This window comes from Sus scrofa, chromosome 17 (genome assembly GCF_054392235.1).
Source record: "Sus scrofa isolate SSC_HxYL_T2T_F1_AM1 chromosome 17, Sscrofa_HxYL_maternal_Yorkshire_Landrace_v2.0, whole genome shotgun sequence".
Taxonomy (NCBI): domain Eukaryota; kingdom Metazoa; phylum Chordata; class Mammalia; order Artiodactyla; family Suidae; genus Sus; species Sus scrofa.
The window spans coordinates 8545318-8562472 of NC_139399.1; the positions used below are offsets into that span (position 1 = coordinate 8545318).

Genomic DNA, 17155 nt, shown 5'->3' on the forward strand with positions numbered 1-17155 from the left:
GGGAAAAAATGTAATTGTAATGTATACATGTAAGGATAATCTGACCCCCTTGCTGTACAGTGGGAAAATAAAAAAAAAAAAAAAAAAGAAAGTTAAAAGTAGAACTACTATATGATCCAGTAATTCCTCTTCTGGGTATATATATCCAAAGGAAAGAAATCACTGTCCTGAAAAGATGCCTGCACTCTTGTGTTCACTATTGCATTATTCACAATAGGCAAGACATGGAAACAACTAAAATGTCTATCAATCAATGAACAGACAGAGAAACACAAATACTGTACAATCTTACGTGTAGAATTAAAAAAAAAAGCCAAGCTCATGGAAATAGAGTTGAATGGTGGTTGCCTGGGTCTGGGGTTGGGGTGTGTGTGTGGGGAAATAGGGAGATTTTGGTCAGAGGGTACAAACTTCCAGTTGCAAAATTTTGTAAATTATGGGGATCTAAACTTGACTTTGGTGTGTATAGTTAACAACATTATATTATATACTCTCACCACGTGCACGCGCGTGCACACATACACACACACACCCACACACAATTGCTATTGCATTAGTTGATGGATGTAACTAAACTTATTTTGCAGTATATAACTGTGTCACATCATCACATTATACATCTTTAACTTAACATGATATGTTGATCATATCTCAAGAAAGTTGGAAAAAAGAAAAGAAAAAAGTGAAAAACAAAGATTAAAAAAGAGAGGTTACAAAAAACATATGGGACAATTACAATACTAAATTAATACTACATTCATTAAGTATGTGTGTGTGTAAAACACATAACCCTAACCAATTTTTCTTGCCCTGTGTGATTTCGGATCAGTGATCATCTATTCTTTTTAAGCCATTTATATATGACATTTATGTTTATCAGAAATCATTTGCATTAATTTTGCCTTCCTGTTTATGAGTTGAGTAGGTAAATAACAGCATCTTTCTAACAATACAATAATTCTGCGGTAAAATAATAAATATTAAAAAAATCTACCATTAATTGTGTTTTTACCATTTAAAGCCAATTCTGTACAGCTTTTCTCTGCTTCCATGTGCACAAACTCTACATGGAAGATATCATTTTCATCACTTGATAGATGATGAAGCCAAAGCCCAAGGCAAATAACTTGACCAAATTCACATTCTGTGGCAGGGGGGGCTTTAAAACTCAATGTCGTCTGACTCTAACTTGTCAGTCTCTACCAGGGCAGCTTTCTGTAAATTTTGACCTCTTCCCTCATTCCAATATTTTTTTTTACCTTAAAGCCATTCTTAAAGATTCCAGCTTCTATTATTAACCCCCTTCATTGCATGTAGAACTCACTCCAGCCTTTTCTCACAAATGATCTCATACTGAGGTCACTGTTTCATTGTATGTCTTGCCCACGCTGCCCAGTATGTTCACGGTTGAGGTTGAGTATGAGGGTGTGGCAGAGGGAGTTTCTCCTCTGAATGTGGGACAGGGCTCTGTGGTGGACAATCAAGGTTATAATCATATGTTATAATCCATTTATTCTATGGCACAATTATCAAAAGAAATGGAAGCTGAATGTGGAAAAATGTTGATGACAGAGAATGTTAAGTAGCTTTAAATACCAAAGAACAGAAATAAAGAAAAAGGGATGACCTAGAAAAAAAGGGATGACCTAGAAAAGAAATTTTGAGACATGCAGGCTATGTCTTATTCATCTTTAGTCCAGTGTCTGGTAGGAGTGAATATATGGGAGAAGGAAAAGGAGTTAACAAATACTAAATATGCACTCTGTGCCAAATCTTTGCAATGCATATCTTACACACGTTCTTTTATTTGCTTTTGACAATAAGCTATTAAGTAGGAGACAATAGTTCCCTTTTTTAAACATGAACCCGAAGTTGAGAAATTAAATAATTTTCTTATATTCTCAGATATTCAGTTGTAGAGCTGGCATGTGAACCCAGGTCTGCAGGCTCCAAAGTTTATGTTTTTACTGTATTATTTTGCCTATTTCAAGTATCTGTTGAACTGACAACTCAGAAATAGATCTTTATTTACAGAATCAACCATTGTTTGGCAAGGATGGTTATTGTCCAAGAGAAAATGCATGTAATACAAAATCCAGTTTACACTTCATTTTATTTTTTTTTTTAAATTTATTTTCTCTTGTCTTTGCATGCAGCAGCTTCAGGTGAAATCTCAGTTCCCAGACCAGGGATTGAACCCAGGCTGCAGCAGTGAAAGCAACAAATCCTAACCACTAGACTCTCAAGGAACTCCCAGATTATACCCAGATTATACTTTAAATGGAGGCAGAGATGTAGATGTAGGCAAATCCTAAAATCATCACCCACCTTAGCTCTTATTTGTACTGTCTTTGCTAGTCAACAAAGAACCATGTCTAGTATATAATGGCTATTTTCTTCTCTGAGGTGAAGACAACAATGAGAGTTGTATTTAGCAGAAATCTGGGCTGTGATTTTTTCCCTAAATACAAGGGATTGAGGAACGGTCAATACAGAGGGAAAGGGGAGTGATTAAAGAGGTAGGAGAGATGAACAATTCACACCAGAAAGTTTTAAAAGAGAAGATATATCCCATACCAACATTAACGGCAAAAAGGTACTGGGAAGCATCTCTGATTCAAAAATAGGACTTTAAAAGTGTTGATGAAAATAAGTACGAAGCTTCTATACACGTCCACCCCTTTGATCTTAAGTAATTACAAAATTTCTTAATTTAATACATCAATTATTGCATAGCAAAAGTGATAAAATTAATTGAAAAGAGATGCATGGCAATAATAAGTAAGTTATACCACCATATTTGCTAGATATTCAAAAAACAAGCTATTAAATATGCAGAATGTATAGTCATCTTGGAGTCTATGTCTTCTAAATTCTACTTTGAGTGTTAGAATCTCAGAGGAATGTGTCATATGAAATTAACATGCAGTAAAATAAAATTCTCACCTCTGTCCACTATTATTATATTTCACTGAGTGAATTTTAGATGTTCTCAAACTGATTTAATCTTGGAAATATTCTGAGTTAGTTCAACCAGCAGCCACACACTCATCCACCCATTCATTCATCCATCCAACCATCCATCCGTCCATCCATCCATCCACCAGATATTTATTAGTCATCTATGTGCAATGTAAATTTGTGGGTCCCTGGAAATAAAATAGCAACTGAGATAAATAAGCTTTACTAATGGCATTTACAGCATATCAGAGGAGGCTGACAATTGGGCAAATAACTGCAATGAAGAGAATTTGATCACGAGGAAGCAAAATAATTTCCCAAAGTGACCCTCTTTCCTGTCTAATAACCACTTCTCATGAATCATGCACTTCTCTTATGGGCTCTGCTTGAAGCCAAGAATTATGTGAGTGATCTTTATGGAAAACTAACAGGGTCACTTGAGGGTAGATGGTGTCATCAACAATGTTTCATCTGCAAGAAGGACTATACAAAGTGACATCATGCTCATGTACAAAGAAGTGGGAAGCTCACAGGAACTTGCCGCCGCAGGTTGGTTGGTGTGCTGGACGGTGAAGAGCTGGTGCTGAGAGCGTTCTCAATGTCCTGATCAAGCTGGTCCAGTTTCATGATTAGCAACACCATCGAGTCTAGCCTCGCCCTATCTCGGTCTTCTCTTATTTCCTGAGGAACAGAACATGTTGTTACTCAATCTGAAAGGCCATTTCTTGGAAAGAATAAAAAGTTCCCTGTTCTTCAATGTGACAAAAAGGACACTGAATAATAGGCAATTTTCTATTCAAGGGGGAGGGGAAGTTCTATTCTGTACCATCAATGGGCTCTTCATTGGGAAGACAGCGACCTCCTGCCAAGAAAGCATTTTACATGAATATTAAATATATATCTTCTAGAGCAAAGCACAATGAAAAATAAGGGTAATATCAAAGAGTACTGATACATATTTACTACTTACTGATTATTCTGAGAAAAAGTTGTACATTTACTCTTCTTTGGTCATAGCACAAGTCAACTGTAGCATACTAATAATTATTTGTGGGTTAAACATTTAAGGAAGCATATAAGATAATATTTTTGGACGAATATTTCTGAGTACAGCAAAAAATAGGAAAAGAATCAAACATGACAGTTTTTTTCTTTTTTTTTTTAGGGCCACATGTGTGGCATATGGAGGTTCCCAGTCTAGGGGTCAAACTGGAGCTGTAGCCGCCAGCCTATGCCACAGCCACAGCAACGCCAGATCCGAGCCACATCTGCGACCCACACCACAGCGTTATGGCAATGCTGGGTCCTTAATCCACTGAGTGAGGCCAGGGATCGAACCTGCGTCCTCATGGATTCCAGTCAGATTTGTTTCCATTGAGCCATGATGGAACTCCATGGTTACTTACTCTAATGAGACTGGGTGTGTTCAGTGTGGAATGGCCATAGACATGATTTCTTACTCTGAATTCTCTATAATATAGACATATTTATGAAAATAGTTTCACTTATAAAAATAGCTAAATCTTCTCATGCAGGTTTCCTGTTGGTATGTGTCAAACTAGTCTATTAGTATTAAGAAACGTCTACATTTTCTGTAATGTGCAGGGTATCAAGGATGAGCAGAGCATTTGGTAAAATAAAAAACATAGCAAAACATGGAAAACATTGTAAAATTCTTTACTGAGGGATTTCATGGACTGAGAACCAGCGCTTTTGTGGTAAGTCACCATTTGTGACTCATGCTACCACCTTATCATCTGTCTGATGTTTACCTGGGTGAAATCACCTTTGAAAGGATCATCAGTGGGGATCTTAGAGGGAACTATATCACGACAGAAGCCTGCAGGAAGTGAGTACAAGGGGGTAATTTGGAGGTTTTTATGAGGTGATGGGAGTAATAGTGGCATGAATGAGGTGACTGTCTGAATCAGATCTTTTATTTTGTTTTTGGCCTTTTTTTTTCTTTTCTTTATATTTTTACTTTTTCTATTATAATTGCTTTATAATTGTCTGTTAATTTCTGCTGTACAGCAAAATGACTCAGTCATTTTATATATTTTATACATTCATTTGTATCATTCATGTACATTATATATATACATTCTTTTCCTCACTTTGTCCTCCATCATGTTCCAGCACAGTGACTTGATATAGTTCCCTGTGCTATACAGCAGGATCTCATTGCTTACCCACTCCAAATGCAATAGTTTGAATCTGCTAACCCCAAATTCCCAGGCCGTGTCATCCCCCCTACTCATCATTAGTAGCTACCCCAAAGAATAAGGATTAGAGTAATTTTGTGGATACATCTAATTCCATAGGAGCCTCTGTACCCCAAACAGTTAAAGAAGACTGTTAATATCAATCATAATTATCTTTCACCTGTCAAAGAGTTGGTTTATTGGATTAAGGTGGTCAAATCATTAATTCAGCTAACATTGATAAGTTACTTGGGTAAGCTAAGCTTATGTGTGGTTTAAAGAATAATGTCAAATTGAAATAATAGTCCTGTTTGCACAAAGACAATAATTCTGAGAATAAATTGAGAGTTTATTTGAATCGTGTTAATTCATGTAGAGTACTATGCTGTAATTATATCTTCAATTTTCTTCTATTGTCCCTGCTGTCTAAAACACTTAATGCGGCTCTGAAAGAGAATTATAGAACTTTTGTCATTATAAGCTTTTACCATACTGAAGAAGGGCCAGGATATTTGCAAATAAGCAGGGCAGAACCCTACTCTACATCACATCCCTCAGTACTTCAGAACTAACTTCGTTATATTCAAAAGAATGTCATGTATAGTAAAACTCTGTTTATACTTTAAAATAGAGTCCTAGAAATATTTGAGGTTATTCATTTTAATTGTCTTCTAAATAATCCAGAAAATGGAAGAATTTGACTGAACAGAAAACACAAAGTCGCCTTGATTGCTCCTTTAATGTAATGTGTCTGCTTATATCATTTCCTTCTCTTTTAAACCAGAGTTGTGTTTGGCAAGATAATGTTCTTTGCATCTCCCTATATATCCACGTATGTTTTTTGTGATTGTCTTTCATTCCTTTGTAACAACATCCTCAAGCACAAAGATGAAGTTTTTCCACCTGGCAGACATAGAGTCAAGTTCTACACCTCATACACAGTATGTTGTCAGGAATAATAATAATGAAATCAATAGGATCCAGTGAAAGAACAGTTCCTAAAGCCCTAGAAAATATGTCTTGATATTTTTCCAGCTACTACGTTAATGTTGGATAAAAACAGTATATCCTGCAGCTATCCTAGACCTGTCGGCAGTAGCCTCAGAAACAATTTGTCTTGAATTAACTGGATGCTGAGACTGTGCTTTAAAAACAGTTTCAAATCCATGGGCTGAGCATCAGATTATTGCAAACTATCTGCCAAAAAGAATAAAACCAAACAGCCTTGGTAAAAGATATCTCTTTAGAGAAATAAGAAATATTTGCTTTTCCCTTTCCTTCATGGACGCTTCCTTATTCACCATCCATTACAACATTCGGCTTGAAGTGTCAAGTACACAGACTGGTATTGTATGCTACACATTCATTAAACATCACAAAATAGAGTTGGCTACAAATCAGATGCTTTGGATAAATCTTTTGTCCTTGTCGTTAAAGCCCAAGCATGACTAGTTCACAAAGTTCTAACCGTTCCTATATCCATGGCTAAACTCCAGCAAATAGCTCATGCCTGAAAACAGAGCTATGTATTTGCAGATTCTGGCAAGGTCGAATCCTACAGTGGTGCTTTCATTTCATGCTGTCACTATAGGCCATGCAGAGGAACTTCTTAATAAGCAAAGCTGCCTTAGTTCTAGGTATTTCAGCAACTTAACCCCCTTAAATCAAAGCCAAGATTTGACATTCTCTCCCCTTCCATCTTTCTTTTCTTCTTTCCTGCAGTCACAGCTATTCTGGGCCAAGGCGCTATTAAAGGCGCAAAATGTTCATCAGTGAATAAGAGAAAATCTTTGTTGTCCTGAATATGACAGTCAACCATGCGAAGACATAATGAAAGTTAACAAATGTATACATGAGATGGTTTCAGATAGGAACATATGTAAGAAGAAAATAAATAACAAAGTGAACAGTAACTGAAGGGGGGGTGTTCCACTTTGTAGAGGGTACTCAGAGAAGAGCTTTCTGTGGAAATGAGAGTAAATCATGATGAGATGAAAAAAATAAGGTAGAGGAGAGAAAGCTAGGGATGGAGATGGAGATAGACTTGAGATAGAAACGGAGGTGAAAGAGAGAGGCATGTGGGCAGGTGTGGGGGCAGGAAGGAGGCAGATGGGGGAGCTAGTAGAACTAGGAAAGTAGGATTCCAGTCTGAGGTGAGAACCGGTTGGGTGAACAAGAGGAACTGAAAAAATGTTAGGGAAGCTGGAGAGGGAAAGTGAGAGGGAGTGTGTGCGGGTGCTAGGGTAAAATGAGGTTGAATATAAATAGGAGCCAAATTATGTTTCATTGTAAAGGTCAGTGTAAAGAGGTCACTTTATTCTTTGTGCAGTGAGGCCATGGGCAGGTTGTAAGCAGATAAGTGATTTGCTGTGTTTTTAAAAATTTTAGAATGCTTACCACTTATTGACAGCCAAATATTTTTGGAACTTCATAGTATTTTATGTCTAGCAATGCCACACGACAAATACAGGCTAAATGATTCAATTTATTCTAAATTTATTCTAGTTCTAGCCATAATCCTTTTTTGGCTGAGGGGTGAATTGGACCCACATTACAGTGATTGTAAAGAAATAACAGAAACTTTTATAACAAGACCCTACTTATTTTGAGATCAAAGTGAAAAAAAAGGAACTGTTTGGAGAACTCATTTTTTTGAAGTAGGGAGTGGATAGGCAGTGATATGTTGGTATATGTCTAGCAAATGGATCTCCAAATAAAAATAAAGTTAATTTGTAGTGCATGCCAATTTTCCTGTAGTGTACATATTCCCATGGCTGATTTCAAGCTGCCAACTCCTTTATCTGCCTTCCTGGTACTATCCATTATTTATATTTGTAAAATTCTTTAAAATGTATTATCATGAACACATCTGTTTGTATTTTTACTTAAATAAGTCAAAACCCATTTCTTTTGAGTTAATAATTATGTGACTTGGCTACTTCGTTCAACACTTGGGCTTCAGAAGCCTAGAAGTATAGGACAATGGTTACTGGTTCCAATGTCCAGACCTTACAGATGAGGAAAGCGAATTCCAGGGAGTTTTAAGTCCAGATCTCACTTCCATTTGTAAACCGAGTAGACTAGAGCCTGGCTCCTAGTCTCTTTCTAATGCTTCATTTTTATTTCCTTTCATGGGTATAATTTCTAATTTGATACTTACTTTAGCATATATATTCTTTCTTCAACTGCCACAACCTGGTTTCCATTCTCTTCAACATACAGAAAATACATTTTGGAAGAACACCAATGACCACAATTTATTGCAAGAATCCCTTGATGTATCTTGTCCAATTATTTACACTTATATTTAACAATCATTCAGAGTATGTTTACTGACCATCTACTATGCGCTATATATTATTTCCCAGGAAGCAACCAATTTAATATTTGTACAGTTATAATTTTTAGAAATATTATGGAGTCAAATTCTGCTTACCTTTAATGCTACAGTTTCTCCCTCCAGAACTAGACAGCATAGGTATTGTCTATTCCATGAAACAGCCTTTCAAATATTTGGAAAAGGATGTTGTGTCCATTTTCTTCCTTTTCTGGGAAAATCACCTTTAGTTCCTTTAATTATTCTCATATGACATGTTTTCAAATCCTTTTAGTTCTGTTCACTCTTCTCTGGATCTGACATAATTCTGTCAATGACCCAATTAATGGTTGGTGCTCAGGATTAAATACACTACTCTATATGTTCTCTGACCATGAAGACAGAGAAGGCAAGTATTCCCCCATGTTCTGTATGCTCTATTAATGCAATCTAAGGATTAATTGCCTGTTTAGAAAATGAACAGGCTATTCTTAATGGCATATGCATAATTTTCTTTTTTAATGAGGAAAGGTTATTTCGTTGACTGTGAGCTGACCTTGAGTCAACAGTGTGGTATATGCTCTTTTCCCTAGAATGTGTTTGTGTCCTGCTAAGAATAAAAACATCCTGTTGTCTTGAGACCATAACCAGCTGTTGTCAAGGTATAGATAATATATGTGGCTGCTGTGAAAGAAAGGTCCACTTGTATCTTTTTCAGACACAAGTCAGTGGATACTTAGGCAGATTAGGAGAGAAACTTGTTTGCAATTTGACATGTTGTCAAAAACCTAATATGGCCAAGCCACATGGTGTTAATTGGGCCATCTGAAAGATCTCCTTCTTCATTCCCAAGACCTGCTAAGACCCTGGGCAGTGAAGTCACTGTGATCACAATGGTATCTGGTACAGAGAAAGATAATTTTTAGGGGGTCCCATTTGCTCCAGGGACATAAACTGAGAATCTTTGAACAGAGGCCTCCATGACCCTTCTTTCTTTCCATCTGAAGAAGATAATTCTGACCCTCTTCTTTCCCCAGATGCTCTTTATTGAACAACATAGAACATAGCACACATGCAGGGAGTGGAGAGGAAGCGTAAGTTACTGAACATCTCACAGACTGGGCAAATGTGAGGTCCAGAGGAAAGGATGCTTCCCCTAGAGACACACAGTTTGTTTTTCTTATGCCAAGCATGGGAAGAGAATCAAAACATTCAGTGAAATACTTGGATGCTTCCAAATGGTAGATATTTGGCTCGGCAAATACAGGATGGCCTGAATGTTCTGCTTGTCAATGGGCTGTGGCATCACAGAGACAGCCGCACTAAATTAAAGCCCAGCCCAGGAATAGAACTAAGACTTTCTGATTCATAATACAAGGTTCTACACTGTCTTTGATTCCATATGCATCTTACTGGCTATTCTGGGCTGGTAATACTCCTTACTCACCCATAAAAGAAAGGGACCTTTTTAGTAAAAGACTTGGCTCAAATTCACTCTGAATTATTTGATCTACAACCAGCTGGACTAGTATGAAATCTCATATTAGTGTTATAAATTTCACTTGACAATGAGTTCTTCATTTTAGATCTCCTTTCTTGATATAATATCCTGCTTAAGGAAACAGAAACTTAAAATCTTTGTTTCTTCAGAAGCAGTGAAGATTTTCATCTGAGTTGACCGACAGAAACTAAAAATAATTCTTATGTCAGAATTTCTAGGCAACTTAAATAAGTCAGTCTTGATTTTCATTTGAGTGCATTTTAAGATGAAATTTATGTAGACTGGGAGGTAATTTTTTTTTAAAAAAAGCCAGCAATTATCTCCTACTTGCTAGATATAGTCTGTTCAATCACAAAACCTTTGTAATATTATCTTCAATTAATAACAACCCATGACAATATCATTTTAATATTAGATGGTGGAGAGAGATGAGTATTCTCCTCATTTAAAATTGCTGTAAGGGATCTTTTAATGATGTGCAAATTGTGGCTTTACTTTAAATGTAATATTCACCCCCACTTGTCTCCTTCCATTTAAAAGGCAAGTGAAGAAAATTGGTCTCACCTTTGCTCAATTTTTAAACTCCAATGAGACTTCAAATGGAGCATTTCTTAGCTGGGCTTTATAAACTGTTTACACAGTCTCCTGAACGGTTTCAGACATTTATGCAGCTGATCCTAAGGAGTGCTTAGAAGTGGCAGGTGTGAATGGGAAGAAAGCTGTGTGGGCAGCAATTCCTCGATCCCAGGGGAATGTGAGGGTGACTTCCTCTACTGGCTTTACTTTTATTTTTTATTATGTATTTATTTGCTTTTTAGGGCTACACCCACGGAATATGAAAGTTCTCAGGCTAGGGGTCGAATCGGAGTTACAGCTGCCAGCCTGCGCCACAGCAACTCAGGATCTGGGCCATGTCTGTGACCTACACCACAGCTCATGGCAACACCGGATCCTGAAACCACTGAGTGAGGCCAGGGATTGAACCTGAATTCTCATGGACACTAGTCAGATTCCTTTCCGCTGTGCCACAATGGGAACTCCTTTATTTTAAAATATTTATTTATTTATTAAAGTACAGTTGCTTTACAGTGTTTCTTCAAGTTCTCTTGTACAGCAAAATGACCCAATCATACACATTTCCCTGTGCTGTGCGGTAGGACCCCATTGCCCATTCATTCCAAAAATAACAGTTTGTATCCACTGGCTTTAAAGGCTCTTTTTAACTGGGACATAATTTCTACCTAAATAATTTGGTAAGCATTCTGAAACCAGTCTTCACTTCAAGAGCTACTGTTGTAGATGGACATTCAAAGTTACTTAATATATTTATAGACACAAAGTCAACTTTTCTGAGTTGATTATTTGTTCTGTGTCATCATGACACATCTGTATCACATGCGTCAACATGCGATACCTGCAAATCCTTGCCGTTTTTTTCCTCTTCTTTTTCTTTCTTTATTTTTTTTACTAATTATTAATTTTTTACTAATTATTAATTTTTTCACTAATTCTTTGCTTGGACTCAGGTATTAAGAAGACAGAGCTTTTTTTTTGGTTTGAAAACATAAGAAAAATAACTATTTACTATTAAAATTCCATAACCTTTTTTTGGGAATAGGATGGTCTTTCCTTAGGTGTGGATAACAAAGAAAGACATAAATAAAAATTTACTCCTTTTCCACAGAAATATATGACTTAATTTAGAAAAAAAAGCCCTATATTGACCTAGATTTTGTCTACTTTTCCTGTTTCATCATTTATCACTCTCCTTGATCCTGACCAGTGTTCCTCAAATTCAATAATTCTGGGGACAACTATAAGTTTATTAATATTTTTCTTTAACTGACTTTTTTGCAATCAAAATATGCATTTTAAGGATTTGAACAGACTTTTTTTTTTCAAATAAGACGTACAGATGGGCAACGGGTATGTGAAAAGAGAAATGCAAATCAAAACAGCAATCAGATATTGCTTCACACCTGTCAGAATGGCCACTGTAAAAAATACAAGAGTTAACAAGTGTTGGTGAGGATATGGAGAAAAGGGAACATTTGTGCACTGCTGGTGGAAATTTCAGTTGTTAGGACCACTGTGGAAAAGAGTATGGAGGTTTCTTAAAAAATAAAAAATTGAATTACCATATGATCTGCCATTCTACTTGTAGGTCTTTATCTGAAGAAAACAAAATCACTAACTGGAAAAGATAAATGTATCCCATGTTTATTGCAGCATTATTTACATCCAAGACATGGAAGCAAGCTTAGTGTCCACTGATGGATGGATGACTGAAGAGAATGTGGTATATACACAATGGGATATTATTCAGCCATAAAAAGAATGGAATCTTGCCATTTGTGACAACATGATGGACCTTGGTGGTATTATGATAAGTGAATAAGGCAAATAAAAATACCAAATGATCTACTTAAGTGTGGAATCTGAAAAAATAAAAACAAAAATTGAACTCATAGGTATGGAATACAGATAGGTACTTGACAGAGGCAGGTTGGTTGTGGTGGGCAAAATATATGAAGGGGATCAAAAGGTACAAACTTTCAGTTAATAAGGTCCTGGAATATAATTACAACATTGTGGATGTAGTTAATAATACTTTATTGTATATTTGAAAGTTGCTTAAAGAGTAGAGGAGAGGTCTTTCACAAGGTTCTTTCCTTGAATATAATAAACATTAACTGCCTCTTAAGTTTAGTCATACAACTTCAAAGGCTGGAATTTTTTTGGAAACAACCTAAATGTCCATCAACCAATGAATGGATTAAGATGATATGGTACATATATACAATGGAATATTAGCCACAAAAAAGACAAACTAATGCAATTTGCAACAACATGGATGGACCTAGAGACTCTCATACTAAGTGAAGTAAGCCAGAAAGAAAAAGACAAATACCGTATGATATCACTCATTTGTGGAATCTAAAATATGGAACTGATGATCCCATCTAAAAATAACAAACACACAAACAAAGAAAAAACAGAAACAGATCATGGCCAAGAAGAGCAGACTTGGGGTTCCCAGGTGGGAAAACGAAGGGAGTGGTACAGATGTGTATTTTGGGGGGTTTTTGAATGCAAACTGTTATATTTAGAAGGATGGGCAGTGGGATCCTACTGTATAGCACAGGGAAATCTGTGTGATTAGGTCACTTTGTTCTGCAATAGAACTTGATGAAACATTGTAAATCAACTAATAAATTTTTTCTCAGTGTCTTATTCAGTGTTATAATAATCCTAAGTAAATCAAAGACTTGACACTTTGGTTTTCCTTTAGAAGAAAAATTAAATGTGAAAAGTGCCTAAGGCTACTTGTGATATTTTTAGAATTAAAAATTTACTTAAATTGTTAATATTTTGTACTAATCTTCCATGAGTGAGTTAATTTTTTTTCCATTGTATATTTTCTAACGACCATCATGTGATGTTTGTGGCTTTTTTGACGTTACTGAAGAGTCCTCACGCTGAAGAAGTATGGGAATGATTTATCTAGCCCAATACTCTATTTTTTTCTGATGGGATAATAATCTTGGCAAGCTAAGACTTTCCCAAGGCTACAGACTTATTTAATGGAAGAACTGGAAAATCTGAGTCTTCCGATTCAACTCAGCTTTGCTTCCTGTTACCCAGGTAGGCACTAACACTTTCAGTCCTAAAAGGTACCTTCTTCAACTCTATAGTGACTCAGAAGTTTATATTTCCCGTACAAATTTACATACATTGAGAGATCTGGGCTGACTACATGTAGATTAAAAAAATAGATTTAGTCACACACAACTGACATTTATTAATCTATAAATTTAGAAGATAAACTATCTTATTAATGATTTTTTCCTTTCTTCCCTTTCTCCCTCTGTCCCTCCTTCCTTTTTCTTTCTCTGTCCCTTTCTTTTCTTTCTCATTCCCTCCAGTCCTCTCTTTTCACTCCTCCCTTCCTTCTTTCTGTCTGTCAACAACAAACTCTATCGGTGGTTCTCAAATATTAGTGCATGTCAGAATCTCTGAAGAACTTATTAAACAGAGCGAGCTGCTGACTTAGTAGGTGTGAATGGGGATAGAGATGGAGCATCATAGTTTTAGCAAGTCCCTAGGTAATGCTTCTGCTGGAAGCCACACTTTGATAACCTCTGAACACACACGGGAAAGAGCAGCAGTTCTCAACAGTGATTAATTATAAGTACGTTTGTATTGCTTTGAAAACTGCTACATGCTAAGGCTTCCTCCATCAAATTTGGATTCAGCTGGTGTAGCACAGGACCAAGCTAGTATGTTTTTTAAAAAATTCTACAGATGTATTCGAAGAATAATGAATGTTGAGGCACACTGAAATATATTACAGAGAAAGCCATTTCATAGATTCAGACAAATATTAGGACAATAAAAATTAGGTTCTCACCCAAAGAAATTCCATAATAAGAAATCCACTAATTCCCTATAGTAATAGATTAATGAAAAATATACAACAAAAAATGTCAAAGGAATTCACAACATTGAAACCTATATTAAACCATTTGTTAATGATTTAATAAATACAACAACAACAACAACAAAAACTCTCTCAGGTAGCAAGTATTTAGATGGCAACATTATTACTTGATTGAAAGTATCAGAAAATTAGAGTAAGTACTGTGGATAATGACGAAACGAGAAACAATATTAAGATAAAGAATGCTAGTTATCACATATTCTATTCAACATTATGCTTGAGGTTCTGTCTGATACAGCAAAACAACAACAGCAAAAACAAAAGAGTGAGGAAAGAGTGAGGATTGTATTACAATTGATGAGAATTTGTGCCTTGAAAATTTCAGGGAATTATCTGATAATCTATTAGAACCAAAAAAAAAAAAAAAAAAAAAAAAAAAAAGGAATTGGCCAAACAAAGAACATAGGGGCATATACTTGTCGACTGTCATTGACCACTTAAAAATGAAATAAAAAAATCATAGTAACAAGAAAGACTATATAATATCTAGAAGTAACTGAATGAGAAATAATAAAGATCTTTTATGGAGAAAACCAAAAATGTTACCAAAAGATGTAAAAGAATACTGAATAAATGAGGAGATATAGAATTGTTCTGAATAGGAAAATTCTTTCTCACATGCTTCCCAGCTAATTTGTTGTATATATTATCTGCTTCCCCACTGGAATGCAACAATCACTGACTGTTTGGTGCACTGATGTAACCCAAGAATCTAGAGCAATTGTTGGCATATTATTGTCACACAATGAGGGTTTGTTGAATGAATGAATGAATGAATGAATGAAATGTTAATTGTCTTTCAATTAATTTATAAATCCAAAGCAGTCTAACCCAAAACTCCTATGGGATTTTTAATGAAACTTGGAAAGCTGATTCTCAAACAGCAAAAATAAAGATAAGGAAAAACCCAAAAGGAAATAAACAAAAAGCCTTTTTTTTAGTATGAGTATCTTTAAACATATATGAAAATAGAGAAAGATAATATAAGAAATTCTGTGTACCTATCAACTTAAAATTTGTCAGTCTTTTGTCAATTTTCCTTATCTCTCTACTTAAAAAAAAAACGTTTCACCCATAAATGTTCACATACAATAAATTGATTTGAAAATTTTCTTGCAAGGGGAAAGGAGTATTGATCGTAACGACCATCAAAACAAAACAAAACAATCCAAATATTCTATGAAACATGACACTATACAAGAATATGCAAATGACAAGACTGATAAAAGTTAAAAGACAACTGACAAGCAGAGCAAAAATATTTGGAGCATATATAATGAAGAGCTAAGAAATTATATATATTTTAAAAACCTGGTAAAAATGATCAAAGGGAGCTACCATTGTGGTGCAGCAGAAACGAATCCGACTAGTATCCATGAAGATGAGGGTTTGATCCCTGGCCTCACTCAGTGGGATTCATTTCTACTGCGCCATGACGGGAACTCCTGGCATGGATTTTTTTTTTTTTTTCTAATGGTCAAAGAACTGAAAATATCCTATGTGGCCATCCATAGAAAAGTTTAATTTATTACATTTTGGTATCATAATTCCTTAGATCATTACCCAGTAGTTGCAAATATGAGTAGGTTCGTTTGCACTGACATAGCCCCAATAACCTGTCCAGCACTTCAGTTTGAGTTAGAAAACTGTGCCCCTTGGAGGGATGCAGCCTCCTGCCAAGTTTCACTGCTTAATGAGTAAAACTCAAATTGTCCATTAGCCCCAACAAGTGCTTTAGTGTAGTGTCCTTGTTCAGTGTATGACTTACACAACTGAACTTAGGGCCCTGCTGCTCATTGGAAAAGTGCTCCAAGAGGGTTTGTTAAGTAGAGAAAGAAAGGTAAAGATCAACAATCTATAGTATGAAACCCTCGACGTGCCAAATGAACATGCTCACACACACAGACACATACACACACTCGAAGCAAACTTCTGTATCTCTATATGTGTACATATAGATGTACAAAAAAGGTCATACAGCTCCTCCTGGTCCTCTCGTGTGCCCCTTTCTGCTGGGCCCCTGACCCTGAGGACCTGTAGGTGGTGGCAGGGCTGCTAACAGGAAGGAGTGGAGAGCTCTACCAGAATCTGGGCGAGTGAGTTCCTGAGGATTGGCCGAATCTCCATCTGCCCCCGGCCACCCTCTTGTTTATTTATTTACTCTGTTAGAGCCATTTGCAGAGATTTAGAAAGATTTGCAATAACAAATGGATTCCTATATAAAGATTATTTTTATACTTTTTGCAGCAAAAGGAAATTGTAATATTTGTACAGTGTCCAAGTGAATAAAGACCATGCCTAAGGCTAAAAAAAAAGAAATATCTGGGAGGTACCCCTCCCGTGGAATGGGGTAGAGCTGGGAGGGGGCAAAGGGATAAATAAAAAGGTATTTTGAGACAAATGTAAATGGAAACACAATATACCAAAACTTATGGAATGCATCAAGAGTAATTCCAAGAGGGAAGATTATAGCAATTAACACCTATATTAGGAAAAAAAGAAAGATCTCAAAAAGCAATCTAAACTTACACATCGAGGCAAAATAAGAACAGATTAAGCCCAAAGTTAGCAGAAAAATAGAAGTGATAAAGATTAGAGTAGAAGTAAATGAAATAGATACCAGAAAGCCAATCGAAAAGATCAACAAAAATATGACTTGTTTTTTTGAAAAGATA

At 36.0% G+C, this 17155-nt stretch overlaps 1 protein-coding gene across 16 annotated transcripts in view; it reads right to left on the reverse strand.

Moving 5' to 3' along the window:
* DLC1 (DLC1 Rho GTPase activating protein) overlaps nucleotides 1-17155 on the reverse strand; it is a 465100-nt gene that overhangs the window by 287319 nt on the left and 160626 nt on the right. For all 16 annotated transcript variants that reach the window (XM_085002957.1, XM_021077719.2, XM_085002956.1 and 13 more), the window contains one exon: nucleotides 3493-3642. Coding sequence is in view for 10 of the 16 variants with exons in the window: in XM_021077719.2 (XP_020933378.1) it covers nucleotides 3493-3642 (150 nt within the window). In the remaining 6 variants the exon portion in view is untranslated. The remainder of the gene's footprint in view (nucleotides 1-3492; nucleotides 3643-17155) is intronic.